This window comes from Gossypium hirsutum, chromosome D11, assembly GCF_007990345.1.
Source record: "Gossypium hirsutum isolate 1008001.06 chromosome D11, Gossypium_hirsutum_v2.1, whole genome shotgun sequence".
NCBI classification, from domain to species: Eukaryota; Viridiplantae; Streptophyta; class Magnoliopsida; order Malvales; family Malvaceae; genus Gossypium; species Gossypium hirsutum.
The window spans coordinates 39,601,307-39,618,424 of NC_053447.1; the positions used below are offsets into that span (position 1 = coordinate 39,601,307).

The 17,118-nt window shown below is 35.1% G+C and overlaps 1 protein-coding gene across 14 annotated transcripts; it reads right to left on the reverse strand.

Moving 5' to 3' along the window:
• Nucleotides 1–468: 468 nt before the first annotated feature.
• Nucleotides 469–14,575, reverse strand: LOC107911482 (EH domain-containing protein 1). 14 transcript variants are annotated; one of them, XR_005920606.1, is made up of 14 exons: nt 14,444–14,575; nt 10,756–10,839; nt 9,118–9,465; nt 8,717–8,858; nt 8,573–8,628; nt 8,440–8,482; nt 8,292–8,353; nt 7,896–8,009; nt 7,680–7,782; nt 7,528–7,577; nt 6,902–7,005; nt 6,552–6,644; nt 6,340–6,401; nt 469–700 (listed from the first exon to the last, which is right to left on the reverse strand). XR_005920606.1 is itself a non-coding variant. In XM_041104509.1 (14 exons), exons 6-13 carry the CDS (start codon nt 8,597–8,599, stop codon nt 6,575–6,577), a joined length of 573 nt encoding a protein of 190 aa, XP_040960443.1. In that variant the 5' UTR covers nt 8,600–8,628; nt 8,717–8,858; nt 9,118–9,152; nt 9,237–9,465; nt 10,756–10,839; nt 14,444–14,575; the 3' UTR covers nt 6,195–6,401; nt 6,552–6,574. The 14 variants fall into 14 exon arrangements, 13 of the variants coding, with proteins under 13 accessions (XP_040960443.1, XP_040960442.1, XP_016694791.1 ...); XM_041104509.1 differs by lacking the exon at nt 469–700 and having other exon boundaries at nt 6,195–6,401; nt 9,118–9,152; nt 9,237–9,465; XM_041104508.1 differs by lacking the exon at nt 469–700 and having other exon boundaries at nt 6,195–6,401.
• Nucleotides 14,576–17,118: the final 2,543 nt, after the last annotated feature.

Here is a 17,118-nt window from a genome sequence, read left to right on the forward strand (position 1 = left end):
TTTGATGCATTTTATGACTTTAATATTCATTAGAAGTACAATTTTATTTCATGTATATAAATATAAACTTTGGAAAAATATTGTAAACATCTCAATTGATCAATAAAAATACGTACTTTTCTTTTGCTCTTTTATTTCTTGTTCTTTTACTCTCTTTTATCTTTATTTTCATAACACATTATCAACATAATTATTTTTTAAACTTTTTCTTCTTAAATTATCTCTCATAACCCAAACAAAATTTATAACGCACCAAACCCGACCTGATAATTGGATCCAAATATGATGTGTCACAGCTTAAAATTAGACTAATTCTTAAATAAATCATTCAATGGAAGCTTATAAAGCTTTACAAATTTATGAGTATAAAACATGTGATGGCTATTATTTTTTAAAGGTTTCAATGTACACCATTAGTGTTTTAAAATAGGGTTCAATTCATTTGGCAGATAAGTTCAAATAAATAGGTTCATGAACAAATTATAATAATTCAAATCCAAGCATTGAAAGTTAAGAAGATTCTCATAAAACGACAGTGTCTTAACAAAATAATAGATCGTTATATAGATTAGTTTCAAAAATACATTTACACGCCACCTCCAAAGATCATGCATGATATAGGACAAAATAGATTGCTCACAATAGCAACAGTACTCTGGCGTAGTCCCTTCAACAAAAAGCTTTCCTTTAAACAGCACGTCTGAGAAGGAAAAGATAATAGAGTAAGTTCATACAAATTTAGTGAATACGTGTGGGCATATAGTAACCGTCGTGGCAGGACGTGAAGACTCTGTTTCAGGTTATACTGCTATGTAAAGAGAAATATCTTATTAAAGTAAAAAGGTAATCAAGGTATAAGTTACCGCTTAAGGTATACTATGCCTTGTTTGTCTGGAGTACTGTGCTAGTTCGGTTTAAAGTGACTTAGTTAGGGAAAAACAAGATTGATTTGTCAAATATCATTATTTCAGGATTCTCATTTATGTTTTTCTCAAAAACGATAGGCCATTATGAGAGACAAATTATGGGTTTAAGCGACACTTGTTAAGCTCCAATAAGTTAAGTGAGTTATATATATGGGTGAAAAGGATTTAAAAGGAAGTTTTTCTTCCTTCAATATTACTCTCTGTTCCTTTTCTAAATCTAAATGTGATTTTTTTCTCTTCGAGCTGGAAGGTAAGATTTTTGGATTTATTAGTGGTTGTTCCACCTCCTGGTAAGTATTACAGCTTTACATGTTAAGTTTTTGGAAGAGTAAGTCTAGGAGAGGTGTATGAATAGTAAGTTGTAAGAACAAGGCTTTTGATGGGGGTTATCAGTGGTTAAGATAATAGTAATTTGTATGTAATAAAGTTTTAACAATAATCATATGTTCTTTAAGCAGTTGTTCCTGTCGGTTCGTGAAGGATGTTTAAGTCTGGAACTTCGAACTACAGTGGGTGAGTATCAGGTGAGTCTCTATCCTGACTTTTATATGTGGACTGTTCAAGTAGAAGTATATATATAAAGGATGATGATATCTATAATAATTGGTAAGTGTATGAGTAAAGTAAGGATGAGATATGTGTTATATGTATAAATTTCTGTTGATTGGTAAGCATGCACGTAAAGTTTGATATACGTAAAGTATGAGTCAGTTAGGAATGCAAACAATTCTAGGTAAGTGAATATTGAGCAATGTCCATCTATGAAGCCTCTGGTAGGACAATTATATTGCTAACCAAATTAGCAGATAATGATAAGAAAACAAGTGTAAGACCATGAGGCTATGACTCATGGCATCTTAATATGATATGAAAATACTCATTGTGTAGCCTTCTATAACCCTAAAAATCTGGCCTAGATGTTATGACGAAATTTAAGAAGCCACATTAAAACCATTAGAAACCATTTACTTGTTGAAGGTAGCTAGGTTTCGATTGTTTTTACGAAAACTCAAAAAGATTAAATATCGATCAATTTTGTTTTCAGAAAACACTTATCAAAACATGAACATTTGAGAAGTTCATTATTATATCAAGATATCGTCTTAAATCATTTAAGCAAAGGTTTTGTAATAATTTTAATTGTTCCTTTAAAATGATTTTAATATAAATCTTTTGCAGCAGGCTTTTGAAAATAATTAGAAAATCACAATTTTATAAGCTTGTTTAAAATCAAGTAAAAATCATAAATAATTTAAAATATTTCAATAATTTAAAATATTTGTAAACTCATCAAACATACATGTATGGCAGTTTAAAGTTGTAAAATAAAGAAACAACCCAATAAAAACTTCAATGTCCAAAGTCCAAAATAACATCCAAAATAGTTTTTAAACTCATTATTAAAAATCCATCCGAGAAGCTCCTCCGAATGCCAAATCCAAACCCTAAGTTCATGTATCACCTGAAAGGTTATGAAACTAAAGGGGTGAGCTTTTAGTGGTATCAGAGTTAAGTTTAGGGTGTTACAATTTTACTGGCATTAGAGTATTAGTTTAGTCGATCCTTAGGACATAGGATTTTGAAAGTTAGTCTCTGTATGCTTGTTACTCAATTCTAGCTTAGTTCCTCGAACTGTTATTAATGTGATGTGTATTGTAGAGTTAAGTCTTGTTGGTGAATAGTTTGTACAAAATGGAAGAGAAAGTAAGCAAGGAAAGTAAGCAATCATGAAAGTCAAAAAAAGTTACTTCTACAGGAGCTGGGCTAGTTATCTCGGGTTCTTGGGGGAAGAAGAGTTTACCTGACTCATTCTGTTCTTTTTAGAATTCTTCTCATTCTTCGCATAAAGGGTTGAGAACTTCAAAGATGAGATCCCAATTGGTATGTTTTCGTATGCAGTTGAAGTCCATTTGACTCGCGTCAAAAAGACCTAAGGTGACTTGGGCACGTAGCATAAGGTTGGATCTCAACTTGGGCAGATATTCTTTCATCTTGCCCTTGGTATATGCTTTGTAGTTCTTAAAGGCCTCGTTGCTTTCATTCTATAACTACTCAAGATCTACAAGGCATTACCCCTTAAGAGCTTTCATCTTCCCCTCCCATTCAGCTTCCTTAGCTTTATATTGGCAGACCATCTCTTCCAACCTTTTCTCATTGGCCTCCAATGATTTATACTCAGTCTCCCAAGTGGAACAGAGTCAATGAGTTCTTGGTTGTGATGGATCGTGGCCTCGAGTAGTTAGCAAAGTTGGGCAAGTATTTGTTCACCAAAATGAATGGCCTTCTCAATTTATGCCAGTTTTGCCTTGTGTTCATTACAGGCTTCTTGGAGGGCCTAGCCAATAAGTCTGCACTCCACTGCTACCATATGATATGGACCCACCAATTTTGCTAGCGAAGGTTTATGAACATCAAAGAAAAAGGAAGAAAGGTATATAAACTCATTAAATCCTTAGGGCAGATTATCATCTTGCTTTTGTTTGACAACAGATGGAGACAAAGGATATTGACCCGCATGAAGGTGATTCTGTCAAAAGAAGAATGTATTCACCTCGCCAAAAGAAGAACTTAATTGCATGGAGCCAAAATGAGGAGCTAGTTGTACCAAAACCTGGCTCCGTAGGAAGTGGTGAGTAGTGAGAATGGTGGATTCTGTCTAAGACTCAAGAACTTGCGAGACACCAGGAGGAGTGATTCCTCCCTTAGATGTAACTGGTTCTTTTCCTTGTCTACGGTGAATCAACATCTTCCCACTACTATCTCCAATGTTATGGAACCCTTCCTCCACCCTTGGCCTATTGCGGCGACTATTGCTGGCCCTTGCTTTGGGGGTAATCACTTCTTTATCCTCTTATAAATTGTCCATCAGAGCTTCCATGTCCATATTCTGTTGATAACTAGAAGAACTAGAGGAATCAGAAGAGCTTGTTGTAGTAGCAACAGCAGTGTCAGTCCTACTGAGAACTAGAGCTCTATTGGAGACTCACATCTATCACCCGTTGGAGAGGAAGACTAGCGGCAGGGATGCATGTTACTGACTATGTAAAAGAAGTTGGTAGGTTTCCTTCTCTTCCCTATCAACGCCAAAGCTAAATCATTATTGGCCCTTAAAGCCACGCTTCATTGGTGGATTGTACTCTTTAAAGGATCCACACCCAACATCAAATCTGCTACCTGAAAGCCATTGGGGTTTTTCCCATCTAAACAGTGTTGAAAGTTGTTCCTAACTTTTAGAAGCTTCTCAAGCTTTAATGTACAACCAAATTTCAACCACCTGTATTTCTCCATGAAAATTTCTGAATCAAATATTTACCGCTGGAGACAGGTGGATTCTCGAGGGATGGACCACTTAATGTAGAAGTCAAAACCACTTTCAAGTATTCTCCTTACTCGGATGTACTTGTAGCAATTCAAATGGAAATTTGAAGCCCAATTTTAAACAATGGGTTTGTGGCCCATGCGAGCACTAAAGTGGACCATTCCAGTCGAGTCCCCTTGGATGATGACCTTTAGCGGATAAATGTGTTGGAATATGCCAAAAAAGGGTGATTGTAACAGTCCGTTTTCAGTAAAATTAGAACAGTGGTTTTGGGACCAAAAATTTGACGTATAAATACTTATTTTATTATTATTTTAATGTCTACAACATGTTAGTATTGTCGTTTGCATGCTTAATTTGATAAAAAGAACTAAATTGCAAAAGGTGTAAAACTGGAGTTCTACATGCTAAAGGTATTAAATAGCTATAGAATCTTAATGTAAGGGTCCTTATAAGGTAATTGGACCATTTAAATGGATAGTGGACATCCATGACATGGTTTTATGGAAATTTTAATAAATCATTAAGGTTAATTTTGTAATTAAGTAAAATAAGTTAAATTAATAAAAGAAAAAGATGAAATTAAAACATCATCTTCTTCAAATTACCTTAGAGAAAATTGACCACCATTTTTAAACTAAGGAGGAAGTTTTGGCTAACCAATTTTCTTGCATTGTAAGTGATTTTTGTCTCGTTTTTAATGGTTTCTATGTCTTCGGGGTCATTGTAGCTTAATCTAGCTAGCTTGGGGACTAATTTGTAAAACTGTTAAAAGGTTAGTGTTGTGCCATGAATGAATATAGGTTGTTTTGATTTTTTTATGGAAGAGAAAGGATAGTTGTTGTTAGATAAATGAATTTTGTTAAGTGATTTTCATTTTACAAACTTAATGACTAAATTGTAAAGAAATCAACATATTAAGGGTAAAAGTATAATTTTCCAAGAATGTGAATTTGGATTGAATTGAATAGAATAGTTATTAAATTGGTTGAATTTATTTATTTAGATCAAGACAAACCTCAACCAAATTTAAATCGAGGGAAGGCGAAAGTTGTGAATTAGCCGATCGTACCCCCAGCGCTAGTTGTCGAAGTTCATAGTATTAAATTGTATAATTAAATTTTCATATGTATTCGTATTTTATAATTAAGTGGTTAATTGTTATGTAATTATACCCGATGCACATACGTGCCCCTGTTGTACTTCGGTACCCCTGATGCACATGCGTGCCCCTGTTGTACTTCAGTGCCCCTATTGTACTTCAGTACCCCTGATGCACATACGTGTCTCTCACAACACCAAAATAGGTTTTTAGCGGCGCTTTTTTAGGCCTTTAGCGGCGCTTCGACAAGCGCCGCAAAAAACGCCGCTATTGAACGCGTCGCTAACTTTTGCGGTGTTTTTCCCACAAACGCCGCTATAGACCATGACTTTTAGCGGCGCTTTTCCACAAACGCCGCTACAGATCAAGACCTTTAACGGCACTTTTCCCCCAAACGCCGCTATAGACCGTGACCTTTAGCGGCACTTTTACCACAAACGCTGCTATAGACCAAGACCTTTAGCGACGCTTTTTCCACAAATGCCACTATAGATCTAGACCTTTAGCGGCGCTTTCCCACAAACGCCGCTATAGATCAAGACCTTTAGCGGCGCTTTTTCACAAAAGCCGCTATAGAACAAACCTTTAGCGACGCTTCTCGCTAAAACGCCACTAAAAACATAACATTTAAAAAATTTATTTTAATCAAATAATATTTATTTTTATGATAAATAGTATATTATGTTTTATTTTTTAAATTTGAACTTTAAATATACTTTCAAGGATAAATAAAAATATATTATTTAAATTAAATTTTCTATGAAAATTTTAACTTTAAAACTAAATATAAAATTAATGAATTTAGTTTTAGAATTTAAAATAATAAATTAATAACACAATTAAAATCTAAAAGTTAGAACTCAAGTTGTCGTAAATATTAAAGTAAAAATAAAAATTTAGAATCAAAACTAAAATAACTAATACATAGGAGAAACAGACTGACTAGTTGAACTTGCCTATGACTATACACATTGCAAGGTAATAAAACATACAATGCAGTCTGCTGCACCATCTTTGCTCTGCAAGTTTCATTGAAGGCATTCCAAACTATATCCTGCAATATAAACATGCATTATTCATAAGAAGGATAAAAGGTACAAACCACACATGTAGGGAGAGGAAAAGAGAAAGAAAACAGAAATTTATGTGTGTAAATACAAAATGCTTCAAACACAACCTAATTGTGATTTATAATAAATATTACCTCCACTTCTACTGAAGAGTAAGCTAGATCCAAGTTCTAAAACAGAACAAGTTTTCCAAACTCGTGTGCATCCCGCAAACTTTCTTCCCAAGGCTGAAACAATGTAGGAAGCAGTTTAAGATCAGCTTAAAGAATCACAAATAACAACAATCAAAGTAGGTCATATTCAGTTTCTGAAACAATAGAACAAACAAGTTATGAAAATTTTACAAATGAACACCTAAAATTCCAATCAATCCAATCAATAAAAAGCAACTATAGAACTCCAGAGAATAAAATTTTAATCCTGTACGTAGCTATGATCTTTAACCAATAAAATATTCCACAATGAACCAAGATAAGAACACAACCTCATCTTGAGATGGTAGCGTGGAATTTTTGGACTCCTGTACAATTTGCTCTTTGGCATCCTCCATGCCTGACGTAGCTCCTTGTAAACCCCAGCCAATAGCACCTATGATAGCACACAAGTAATTTGAATAAAAACTTCACTAATGCTAGAAGTTCGACAAATTAGGCAGCACGAAAAAAAAACTAGGTAGAAAACAAACTACAAAATCTTTGTAAACACAAGGCAAACATCATAAAAAAGGCTATGATGCAAGTAAAAAAAATTCTCAGAGAATATCCATATCTACTCAATACCAATTCGTAGCATAAAAAGCCCCAAATAATTACTAAAGGAGTTCACTAAAATTCAAGAAAAAATTGAACAAAAATTATAAGCAGTATTTATTCAACCTATTAATGACTTTTCAGGCTTAAAATACAAGTATCCCATCCCTAAATATTTACTTGCTGAAACATATATGTTCTGCATCAAAACCAATAATATAATTGCAGTAACAATGATAACAAACAAAGCAGTATAGACAGTATACAGAAAATTAAGATTCAATTTCCATAATTGATTTTAAAACCACCAAGTAATGGAAACTCTCCAAGCTAGATCTGCAGAACAACAATTCTGAATTACCATAACAACAACAAATCTGTTGGTCGTTGGTTCAAGTCCAATGTGAGCTCCTGAAAATAATAACAAAAATATATGAATGAAAAAGGAGGGGGGCTTCTAAATTAGTGATTTGTCTGAGTCAGAGTGAGAAGGAGAGGGAGAGGATCACTTGCCTAGATAACTAGTCTTAAGCAAATGTTTAATGAAGGTTGTTTTCCTAGTGGAATATTGACCCAAAAGCATAACCATTGGTTTGGCATCAAAATCACTATTTTTCTGCAATAAACAAAAATCAGAACTAGCTGATTATCTTTACAGAGCTGTTAAATAGAACTTTTAGCATATAGTCAAGGATAGTTAAAACTGAGTTGGATCTACAACTCACTCACCAACAATGGGGATACAAAATCATTAAAATGATATGTAACTTCTAAAGGCTTCAACTTCTGAAGGTACAATCTCTTTAAGCCATCTATAATTGAAGTCACAGAGGACAAAGATATCTGTTCTACACAAGTAAGGATTAGTTACACATGCTAAGGATGCAGATAAATAAAAACACACTAAAGAAGGATCAAGTAAAGGAATTAGACAGATATTAACATCATTAACAACACAAATACCAAAGCTAAAAAACATAAGTGTTATGGAAGTAAAATAAAGAGACAAATATGAATTTGATATAAATAAAGGAATTATTTATAACCTTAAACCCTATACCTAGACTAAAATGGTAGTAACAAGAGCGTCAGCAGCAAAATCAACTATAAAATGACAAAACAAACCTTCTTTGATGATTTTGAAGAAAACCATTGAGATGCAGGTGATGTTTGATTTGAAGAACTACCTGCAAGCCCCCAACTTGTAAAAATAACATATGATAGTGAAATCGGAGTAAACTAATCATCAAAGGTTACAACAAGAAAGTCATACCATTGCCTTCAAGGCTACTTGACTTTGAAGATTGTTTCTTTCTCTGAATAAATCAAGCAAAATGATAAGAAATTCCAGACACTAAGCATATGGAACATAGAGTTTAAGAAGGTAAAAGTAAGAAGCCACATACCATGATTAATGTATCTAAGCCTTCCATTACAGGAGGTCTAATATTCTCAAAGTCTACTGCAATATATCAGCATACCTTAACATTAGAAAATATTAAAAAATTGTAAAATGAAAATTTGAACAAAAAGTAAAGCTAAAATTGTACCTGAATCAGCGAAGTTGAACTTCAACGAAAAGAAGTTGAACTTCCACGACTTTGATCTACTCCCGAACTAGCACTACCCGTACTCCGCTTCTTCTCTCCGGTCATCCACCTCTTCCACCACCGTAGAAGACTGTAAATGTAACTGCAACAAAACACGACAAATAGCCCAATACCACCAACAACCATAGCAATCAACAAAATCAGCTTCCTCTGTTTCTTTTTTCTCACATTTTTACAGTCATTATTCAATGGCTTACCACATAAATTTTCATTCATTGAAAATATAGAACTATCATTGAATAAAGAACCTAATCCACTTGGAATCTCACCTTCAAGATTATTTCTAGATAAATTAAAGTACTTCAAATTAGACATGTTTGAAAATGAATCTGGTATGTTACCTGTAAGGCGATTTCCATCTAAAATGCGATTTCTTCTGGGATTTCACCATTTAACTTGTTAGAACCCAAATCAAGCTCTTTTAAACGAGACAACCGAGAGAAATTCGCCGTTACATTACCGATCAATCGATTCGAATGAAGCTAAATCACTTGAAGCTGAGAATAATTACCGAGCTCCGATGGCTTCGACAAAAGAGAAGCTGGCTTCGAAACAGTGGAGAGAGAAAGAAAATAAGTAAAAAAAATTGAACAAAACTGATAAAGGAAAATGAAAATACATTGCTGAAAAAGGAATTCCATAGATCAATCCCTGTGGTCTTTTGGTATAGATCGGAAAACCCTTTTGTCCTGATTCAGAGAGAAACAAAACCCCAAATCAATGACTCATTTGTTATATGCATATATATATAAATTCATGGAGAGAAAAAGAAAAGGTTTAGGGATTTGAACGGTATTACGAGATGTTGGGCAAAGGAACTCATGGAATTTTGATATTAAAAGGGAAAAAGAATTAAGTACATGAGAAGAAGAGGGAGTAACGAACGGGTAACCAAAAATCTTTTTTTTTTGGGAGTGAGCGGGAATTTGAATATTTTTTGTGGCGTTTTTATAAAAAACGCCGCTATTGTTTACTTTTTGCGGCGTTTTTTATAGAAATGTCGCAAAAAATCATTTAATTTTGTACAAAACAACGCCGTTTTGCTATGGTAAAATTTTTTTATTTTGTCTTCTAAAATTTATTTTAAAGTAAAATTATTTTTCGTGGCGTTTTTTATAAAAATGCCACTATTGCTTACCTTTTGCTACTTTTTTCATAAAAACGCCGCAAAAAATAATATCATTTTAAGTGATTTTATAAAACATTTATTATTTTTTTTATAAATTGATTTTTTTTTTAAAATTCAAGTACTCTCAAAATAAATATCGTATATTTTAATAACAAAAAAATGATTAAATGACTGTAATTAATTATTAAGTTAGAATTAAGGAATAAATTCTTTCTCTACTCCCAAGAGTGCTTGGTTGAGAAACCCTAGAGATAGCAGTAACTGCTGTGGCTGGGGATGGAAGCAAGCGGTGGCGACGATAGAGAGGAAGGGGATGAGATCGGTCTTATTGCTGAAGAATTAGTTCAACTATCAGTCAAAGGATCGTTGGTGGTACCAAGTTCCAAACCTACATTGATTTGTACGGTTTGGATGGGGAAATTATATAACCTAGATAGTTTTAGGGCTCATATGAAAAGTTTATGGAAGACAAGAAAAAAGTTTGAAATCAGATTGGTGGGACAAAACTTATTTCTAATAATTTTTGAGATGGTAGAAGATCTAGAGTTGATTTTGGAGGGGAGACCTTGGCTCTTTCGTAAAAACTTAATTTTATTTGACAGGTTACGCCAAGCGGTGGAAAGAGATCAGATAAAGTTAACTTCATCCCCGTTTTGGATAAAAATTGAGTCGTGTTTCCCAGAGTTCGACAAGAAAGATCTATTGCATGCCATTGGTTCTACGTTTGCTGGGGTCCTCAGATCTGAAATTAGTGAAGATTTCTGCCGACTCAGAGTTAATTTGGATGTTCAAAGACCACTTAGAAGAGGTATTTTTGTTTCTAATGCTTATGTTAGTAAAGTTTGGATACCCTTCAAGTATGAAAACTTGCCAATATTCTGTTTTGAATGCGGAAGAATGGGGCATGGGATGAGTAATTGCACCCAGCTATTACCTGCAAGAAAAAATAAAATCAGTGAAAATCCTCCTTATTCTGTGGCCTTAAAAGCAGAATCAAGATTAATTGGAAAAGAAAGTGTGAAATTTAATAGTTTGAAGAAACAGACGGGGGTTCAGAGTTCTTATATCGGAGAAGAGATAATTTCACCCAATAGTATTAAATGTGCTGAGAAAGGAAGCAATGAAGAGGGGGGCCCGCAGGAGAATTTGAAATTAAAAGAAGGGTAGGAGATGCCAGAAGAACAGGAAGGTATTTTGGAGGTAGAGGAAGCTGAAAAGGTGAATTTAAAGGAAAGGGGGAAGATGCTAAAAGAATATGCAGGTATTTGGAAACAAGGGGAAGCTGAGAAGGTGAGTAATTGTAATAGAGAGAAGAGCCAAAATCCAAATCAAGAGAAACAAGCAAAATGGATAAGCATTCAACATGGCACAACAACGACAAAAGCTGGAAATAATACGAGGAAGAGGAAGCCCATTGATGCAGATTTTACCAGCGATCATACAGGAAAAGGAGATAGAGATGGAATTAAAAGGTTGAAACAGGATAATTCAGACTACTACAAAAGCCCTGTGGAAATGGTGACAGACACTAATGAGCAAATTGAAGTTCAAGATTTATTGATATCGGTGGTTGCTAATAGGCAAGCCGACCGGACGCAATGAAAACCATCAGCTGGAATGTTTGTGGATTGGGGAGTCCACGAGCTGGAAGAAGGCTGCGTTACTTCCTCAAGCAGCACAATCCCCAAATGGTCTTCTTAATGGAGACCAAAGTTGATAGACAGAGGATGGAAAAAATCAGACAGAGATGCGGTTTTATGAATGGTATTGATATAGAAGCACAAGGTTCGAAAGGAGGATTATGCTTAGCATGGAAAGGTGACACCAAAGTAAGTTTACGAAGTTTTTCTAGGAATCACATTGATGTTCTGGTTGAAGAGGAACAGGGTAACAAAGAGTGGAGATTTACAGGTTTCTATGGCTCTCCATATGTCCACAATAAGAGTGATTCGTGGGATTTGCTGATAAATCTGGGGCAAGATAACAACCACCCATGGTTGGTAAGTGGTGACTTCAATGAGATCATGTATTCTTTTGAGAAATGTGGGGGTGCCCCAAGGGAAGAGAACAGAATGAAGGCATTTCGAGAGGTCTTAGAGAATTGCCATTTAGAAGATTTGGGTTTTTCGGGAGTATGGTTTACATGGGAAAGGGGAAATTTACCAGAGACAAATATTAGAGAAAGACTTGATAGGGGGTGGTAAATGATAAATGGAGTCTCCTTTTCCCAGCAGGTAGAGTTAACCATCTACCCCACACAATGTCAGACCACTGCCCACTTCTAATTAACACAGATGGCGAAAGCATTCATAATGGCAATTCAAAATTTAAATTTGAAGCGTGGTGGTTGATGGAGGATACTTGTGAAAAAATAATTAAAGAATCTTGGGAGTCAGGAACAGGCCCAGTAGCTGAGAAACTTGGAAAGTTGCAAGCAGATTTATTAGATTGGGTGAGAAGGATTAAGAAAGGTCGGGAGGGGCTAAAGAAAAAGTTAACGAAGCAGCTGGAAGTGTTAATAGGGAAAGAAAGGAATGACAACACAATGGCAGACATTGTAGACACTAAGATCCACCTAAATATAGAAATTGATAAGGACGAAATATATTGAGAACAAAGAGCAAGGGCAAATTGGCTGAAAGTGGGTGATAAAAATACAGTTTTTTTTCACAGGTTTGCTACTTCTAGAAGACGTATAAATTCAATATCCAAATTGGAGAAATCTGTGGGCGGAGAAGCAACTGAGGAGAGTGAGATTAATGATGTGGCCATCTCCTATTTTCAAAAACTTTTCACGACAAAAGGAAGGGCGGAATGTTCATATCTCCTATCAGGAATAAAGGAAAATATTTCATCTGATATCAATAGAGAGCTAATGTTAACCTTTACAGCAGAAGAATTGTATGCGGCATTAAAGGAAATGGGACCAACAAAAGCTCCAGGATATGATGGTTTTTCAGCCATTTTCTTTCAGAAATTCTGGCATATCGTAGGTAAGGAAATAACCAATCTTTGCTTGGAAATTTTAAATAACGGTGCAAGTTTTGGTAATTTAAATCACACCGACATTGTGCTGATTCCAAAAATTCCAAATCCCACTAGCATAGTTAATTTCAGACCTATCAGTTTATGTTCAGTAATCTACAAAATGATGGCAAAAACAATTGCAACTCGACTACAAGCAGTTATTAGAAGATGCATTGATGCTGCTCAAAGTGCGTTCGTCCCGGGAAGGCTAATAACAGACAATGTGATACTAGCTTATAAGATCTTACATACTTTTCGGCAAAAGCGCACAGGAAAAAAGGATACATGGCAGTTAAACTTGACATGAGCAAAGCCTATGATAGGGTTGAGTGGGGATTCTTGAAGGAAGTGATGTTACGAATGGGCTTCACACCAGAGTGGGTTAAGCTGATTATGGCTTGTGTTTCCACAACATCCTATGCAGTTAATACAAATGGTAGAAGTGGAAGAGTTTTTTCACCGTCTCAAGGCTTACGTCAAGGAGATCCGCTGAGCCCCTTTCTTTTTCTAATTTGTAGTGAGGGGTTATCATCTTTAATGAGATTGGCTTCAGAAAAGGGACTGATAAAGGGTGCAAAAGCAAGCAGAAGAGGACCAGAAATTTCACATCTACTCTTTGCAGATGATTGTATGTTGTTTGGGGAAGCATCTGATAGGGGTGCCAATATACTAAAGGAAATTTTGAAGGAATATGAAAAGTGTTCTGGACAGTGCGTTAATTTCAACAAGTCTACCATATTTTTCAGCACCAATACGTCAGAAGAAAAAATGAATGAAGTTTCGGCAAAATTGGGGGTTAGGATCTCAACAAACTTAGAACGATATCTAGGGCTTCCAAACATGGTTGGTCGACGAAAGAAGGAATCCTTTCAGCATTTAAAAGAAAAGATTGCTACCAGGATTGATGGGTGGAGTACTAGAATGTTATCTCAAGGAGGTAAAGAAGTCTTTATTAAATCGGTGTTACAGGCCATTCCAACATACGCTATGTCATGCTTCTTATTACCAAAGACTCTTTGTGGAGAATTTGAAAATATTTTTGCTAAATTTTGGTGGCAAAAAACGCATGGTAGGAGAGGTATTCATTGGTGTCAGTGGAAGTTCTTATGCCGTCCTAAAGAAGAGGGTGGATTGGGCTTTAGAAATATGGCTCAATTTAATGTTTCACTTTTAGCTAAGCAAGGATGGCGTATTATAAACAATCCAAATTCTTTAGTTGCGCAAGTATTAAAAGCGAAATATTTTCCAAGTGTTGATTTTTTAAACTCACAGTTGGGGAATAATATATTGTATACATGGAAAAGTATTTGGGCTGCTAAGGGCATCCTAGCAGAGGGCTTATGTTGGAAGGTGGGGCGAGGTACAAGAATTTCAATCAGTCGTGATTATTGGATTCCAGTTTTACCTCGTGATAGATTACCAGTTTTAAGTTCAAATTTGAATGATAGTAAAGTTGCAGAGCTAATTGATTCAAGTAGCAGAACATGGAAACAAGAGTTGGTAGAGCATACCTTTCCGGAGGATGTAGCAGAGAAGATCCTCAGTATCCCACTAGCTGAAACACCGCACGAAGATTTCCAAGTTTGGAGCGTTGAAGCGACGGGTGAGTTCACAACACGGAGCACCTATAAACTATTACAAAGCATTGAAAATAACCCTGAAGCTTATGCTTTACAAAATGACTACAAGGACTTCTATAGAAAACTATGGCTACTTGATCTTCCTTCAAAAATTAAAATTACAGTTTGGAAGATATCTTGGAATTTTCTAGCTACGCGAGCTAATATGCTACTTAGAAGACTGACGAACACGTCAGTATGTCCTCGCTGTAGTTCAGGAACTAAAACTATGGACCATCTCTTCCGGGAATGTCCTACTACAATAGCAGTATGGAGAGAGTTATCTTTTCATAGGTTTTTGCAAGACAATCAAATGGGGTTTCTACAGTGGCTAGCCTGGGTTTTCTCACAAAGCTCGACTCCTCAGCATCGAATCTTTTGTGTTGCAGTATGGGCCATCTGGGGAGACAGGAACAATAGATTGCATAAAAAAGATGGTAAATCTGGAAAAGAAGTTGGGAGATTTGTTCATAGCTATATTTCAGATCTTGATGCAGTTGGTAAAAATAGGTTGCAATCTTCCATACCTGTAAAAATATGGACAAAGCCAGTGGACAAGGTAGTCAAAATCAATTTCGATGCAGCATACGACGGTAGACAAAGTAAAGCGGCTATTGGGGTTATGGCCCGCGATAAGGAGGGTTCAGTTCTTCTATCATGTACGGAGGTTCATCAAAGAGTTCCCTCAGCCTTTGGGGCTGAAGCAATAGCATCTCGGAAAGCCCTCCAGATCGGCGTTAACATGAAGTGGGAAAAAGTTATTATTGAAGGGGATTCTTTATCAATAATAAGAAAATGTAAAACAAAAAGGCCCGATAAATCATTGATTAGTGCGTATTTACATGATATTCATCAACTTCTGCTTAAATTCAAGGAGTGTAGGTTTGAGCATATCCCAAGATTAGCAAACAACCTTGCGCATATATTAGCAAATAAAGCGCTGAAGAGTAGTAGAGGAGCCTACCTGATCGGACGAGTCCCTGAAGCGGCAGAAATCCAAGCAGAAACTGAGAGGGCAAAAGAACCAGATTGAAGGAAGAAAGCGAGAAATGAAGGGATGAGAGTATAGAGAAGGGCAGACATCAAAGTTATTTCAGCAGCCCTAGAGTAATCTCAAGCGTCTTGGAAAAGTAAATAAAATTGAAGAGATAAGACGTTTGTAGTCTTTTAAGACTGATTGGGCAGGTAGAATAGTAAACATTTATTAGAATCAGATTTTGTTTCCTTTTTCATTTCTCTAGGAGAGTTGGTTTTTCAATTTTTGTCTTTTAGTTTTCTTTTGCTGGGCTCAATTTTTTTAATTGGGCTCGTTGGTTGTTTTTTCTAGGATATTATGTGTAACATTTATTTATTTTAAAATAAAGCCCAATCTGAAACTTATTTCAAAAAAAAAATTATTAAGTTAGAATTATCTAATGTAAGCAATTAATCTCTTATATATCAAATTTGTATTAAAGATTGAGACATTAATCATGATTTTATATTATTCAATTCCTATCCATATCAATCTGATACATTAATTTATCACTGACCAAACATAAAACCCTCTAAACCAAAAAGAATTTGAATTTTGAACACAACCTATTATGCAATTTTGCTCAATCTATCATTTTCTCATATTATATACGACATACAATGTATTGTATTAGGGTTATAAAATAAAAGGATTTTTTTTTACAATTTTATTTATTATGATAAGAAAGTGATATTAGTTTAGTTCGGTAGCACGTGGGTCTTCAAAACCTATCGTCCAAGGTTCAAATCCTATAGAGTATGATTCAGCTCTTGTTAAATCAAAAATTATATCAAAACAATAATTCGAATTTGACATCTTTAGATTAAATTATAAAATTATTAAATTAAGATTAAAGGAGTCAATAAAAAAAAGTATGTTAATTAATTAAAGGTCTAACTGATCACCACGTCTGTATTATAAATATAGGGTTACGAATAATTCAAAGATAGTTTAATTTTGTTAAAATAGGGTTTTTGAATATGGTACGAGTTTTATTATGGAAATTTAAGAAAGGAGTTAATGACTTCGCTAAATGAGGCTGTCTTTCTTTTTAATCCGTAATGAGGGTCTTCGTTATGAATCCATTGATATGTTTCGTAAAGTATGAATTCGCGTAATTGGGTCTAAAACATGAATCCACAAGGATTGTACTACGAATCTGAGTCTGTTAGGGCGAGCTACTAATAACAGTTCGCACCAGGAACTATTCGTCAAGATCTATCTTATTTGGTTATATGTATTTATTTGTGCAAGACGTGCTATGGGAATTATCTATGGGTTTTCCTTCATAAGTCTGCAAGTAAGAATGCATAAGGATTTTCTCTCAAAGAATTAGATGCATAAAAGTTCGCAAAGGCAACTAGTGAATGTAGAATCCACAAGAAGGATAATCCGCCAAGAGGCCAAACATTTATAAACTTGTATTCTGATATTACACCTATGAAATCTCATCAGTGGAAGCTTTATGTGTGCAAGGCTTTGTATAGTCAAATGTGGACATATGACATTTTAGAAACAAGGGTCACATGGCCATATGACATAGCCGAGACCA

Bases quoted from the DNA above. Each gene is read 5' to 3' on its own strand.
- LOC107911482 (XM_041104509.1), bottom strand. From the start codon at position 8,599: ATGGAAGGCTTAGATACATTAATCATG. The intron at 8,483-8,572 runs GTATGTGGCTTC...TGATTTATTCAG, and splicing joins GCTTAGATACATTAATCATG to AGAAAGAAACAATCTTCAAA. The intron at 7,578-7,679 runs GCAAGTGATCCT...TATTATTTTCAG, and splicing joins GCTTAAGACTAGTTATCTAG to GAGCTCACATTGGACTTGAA.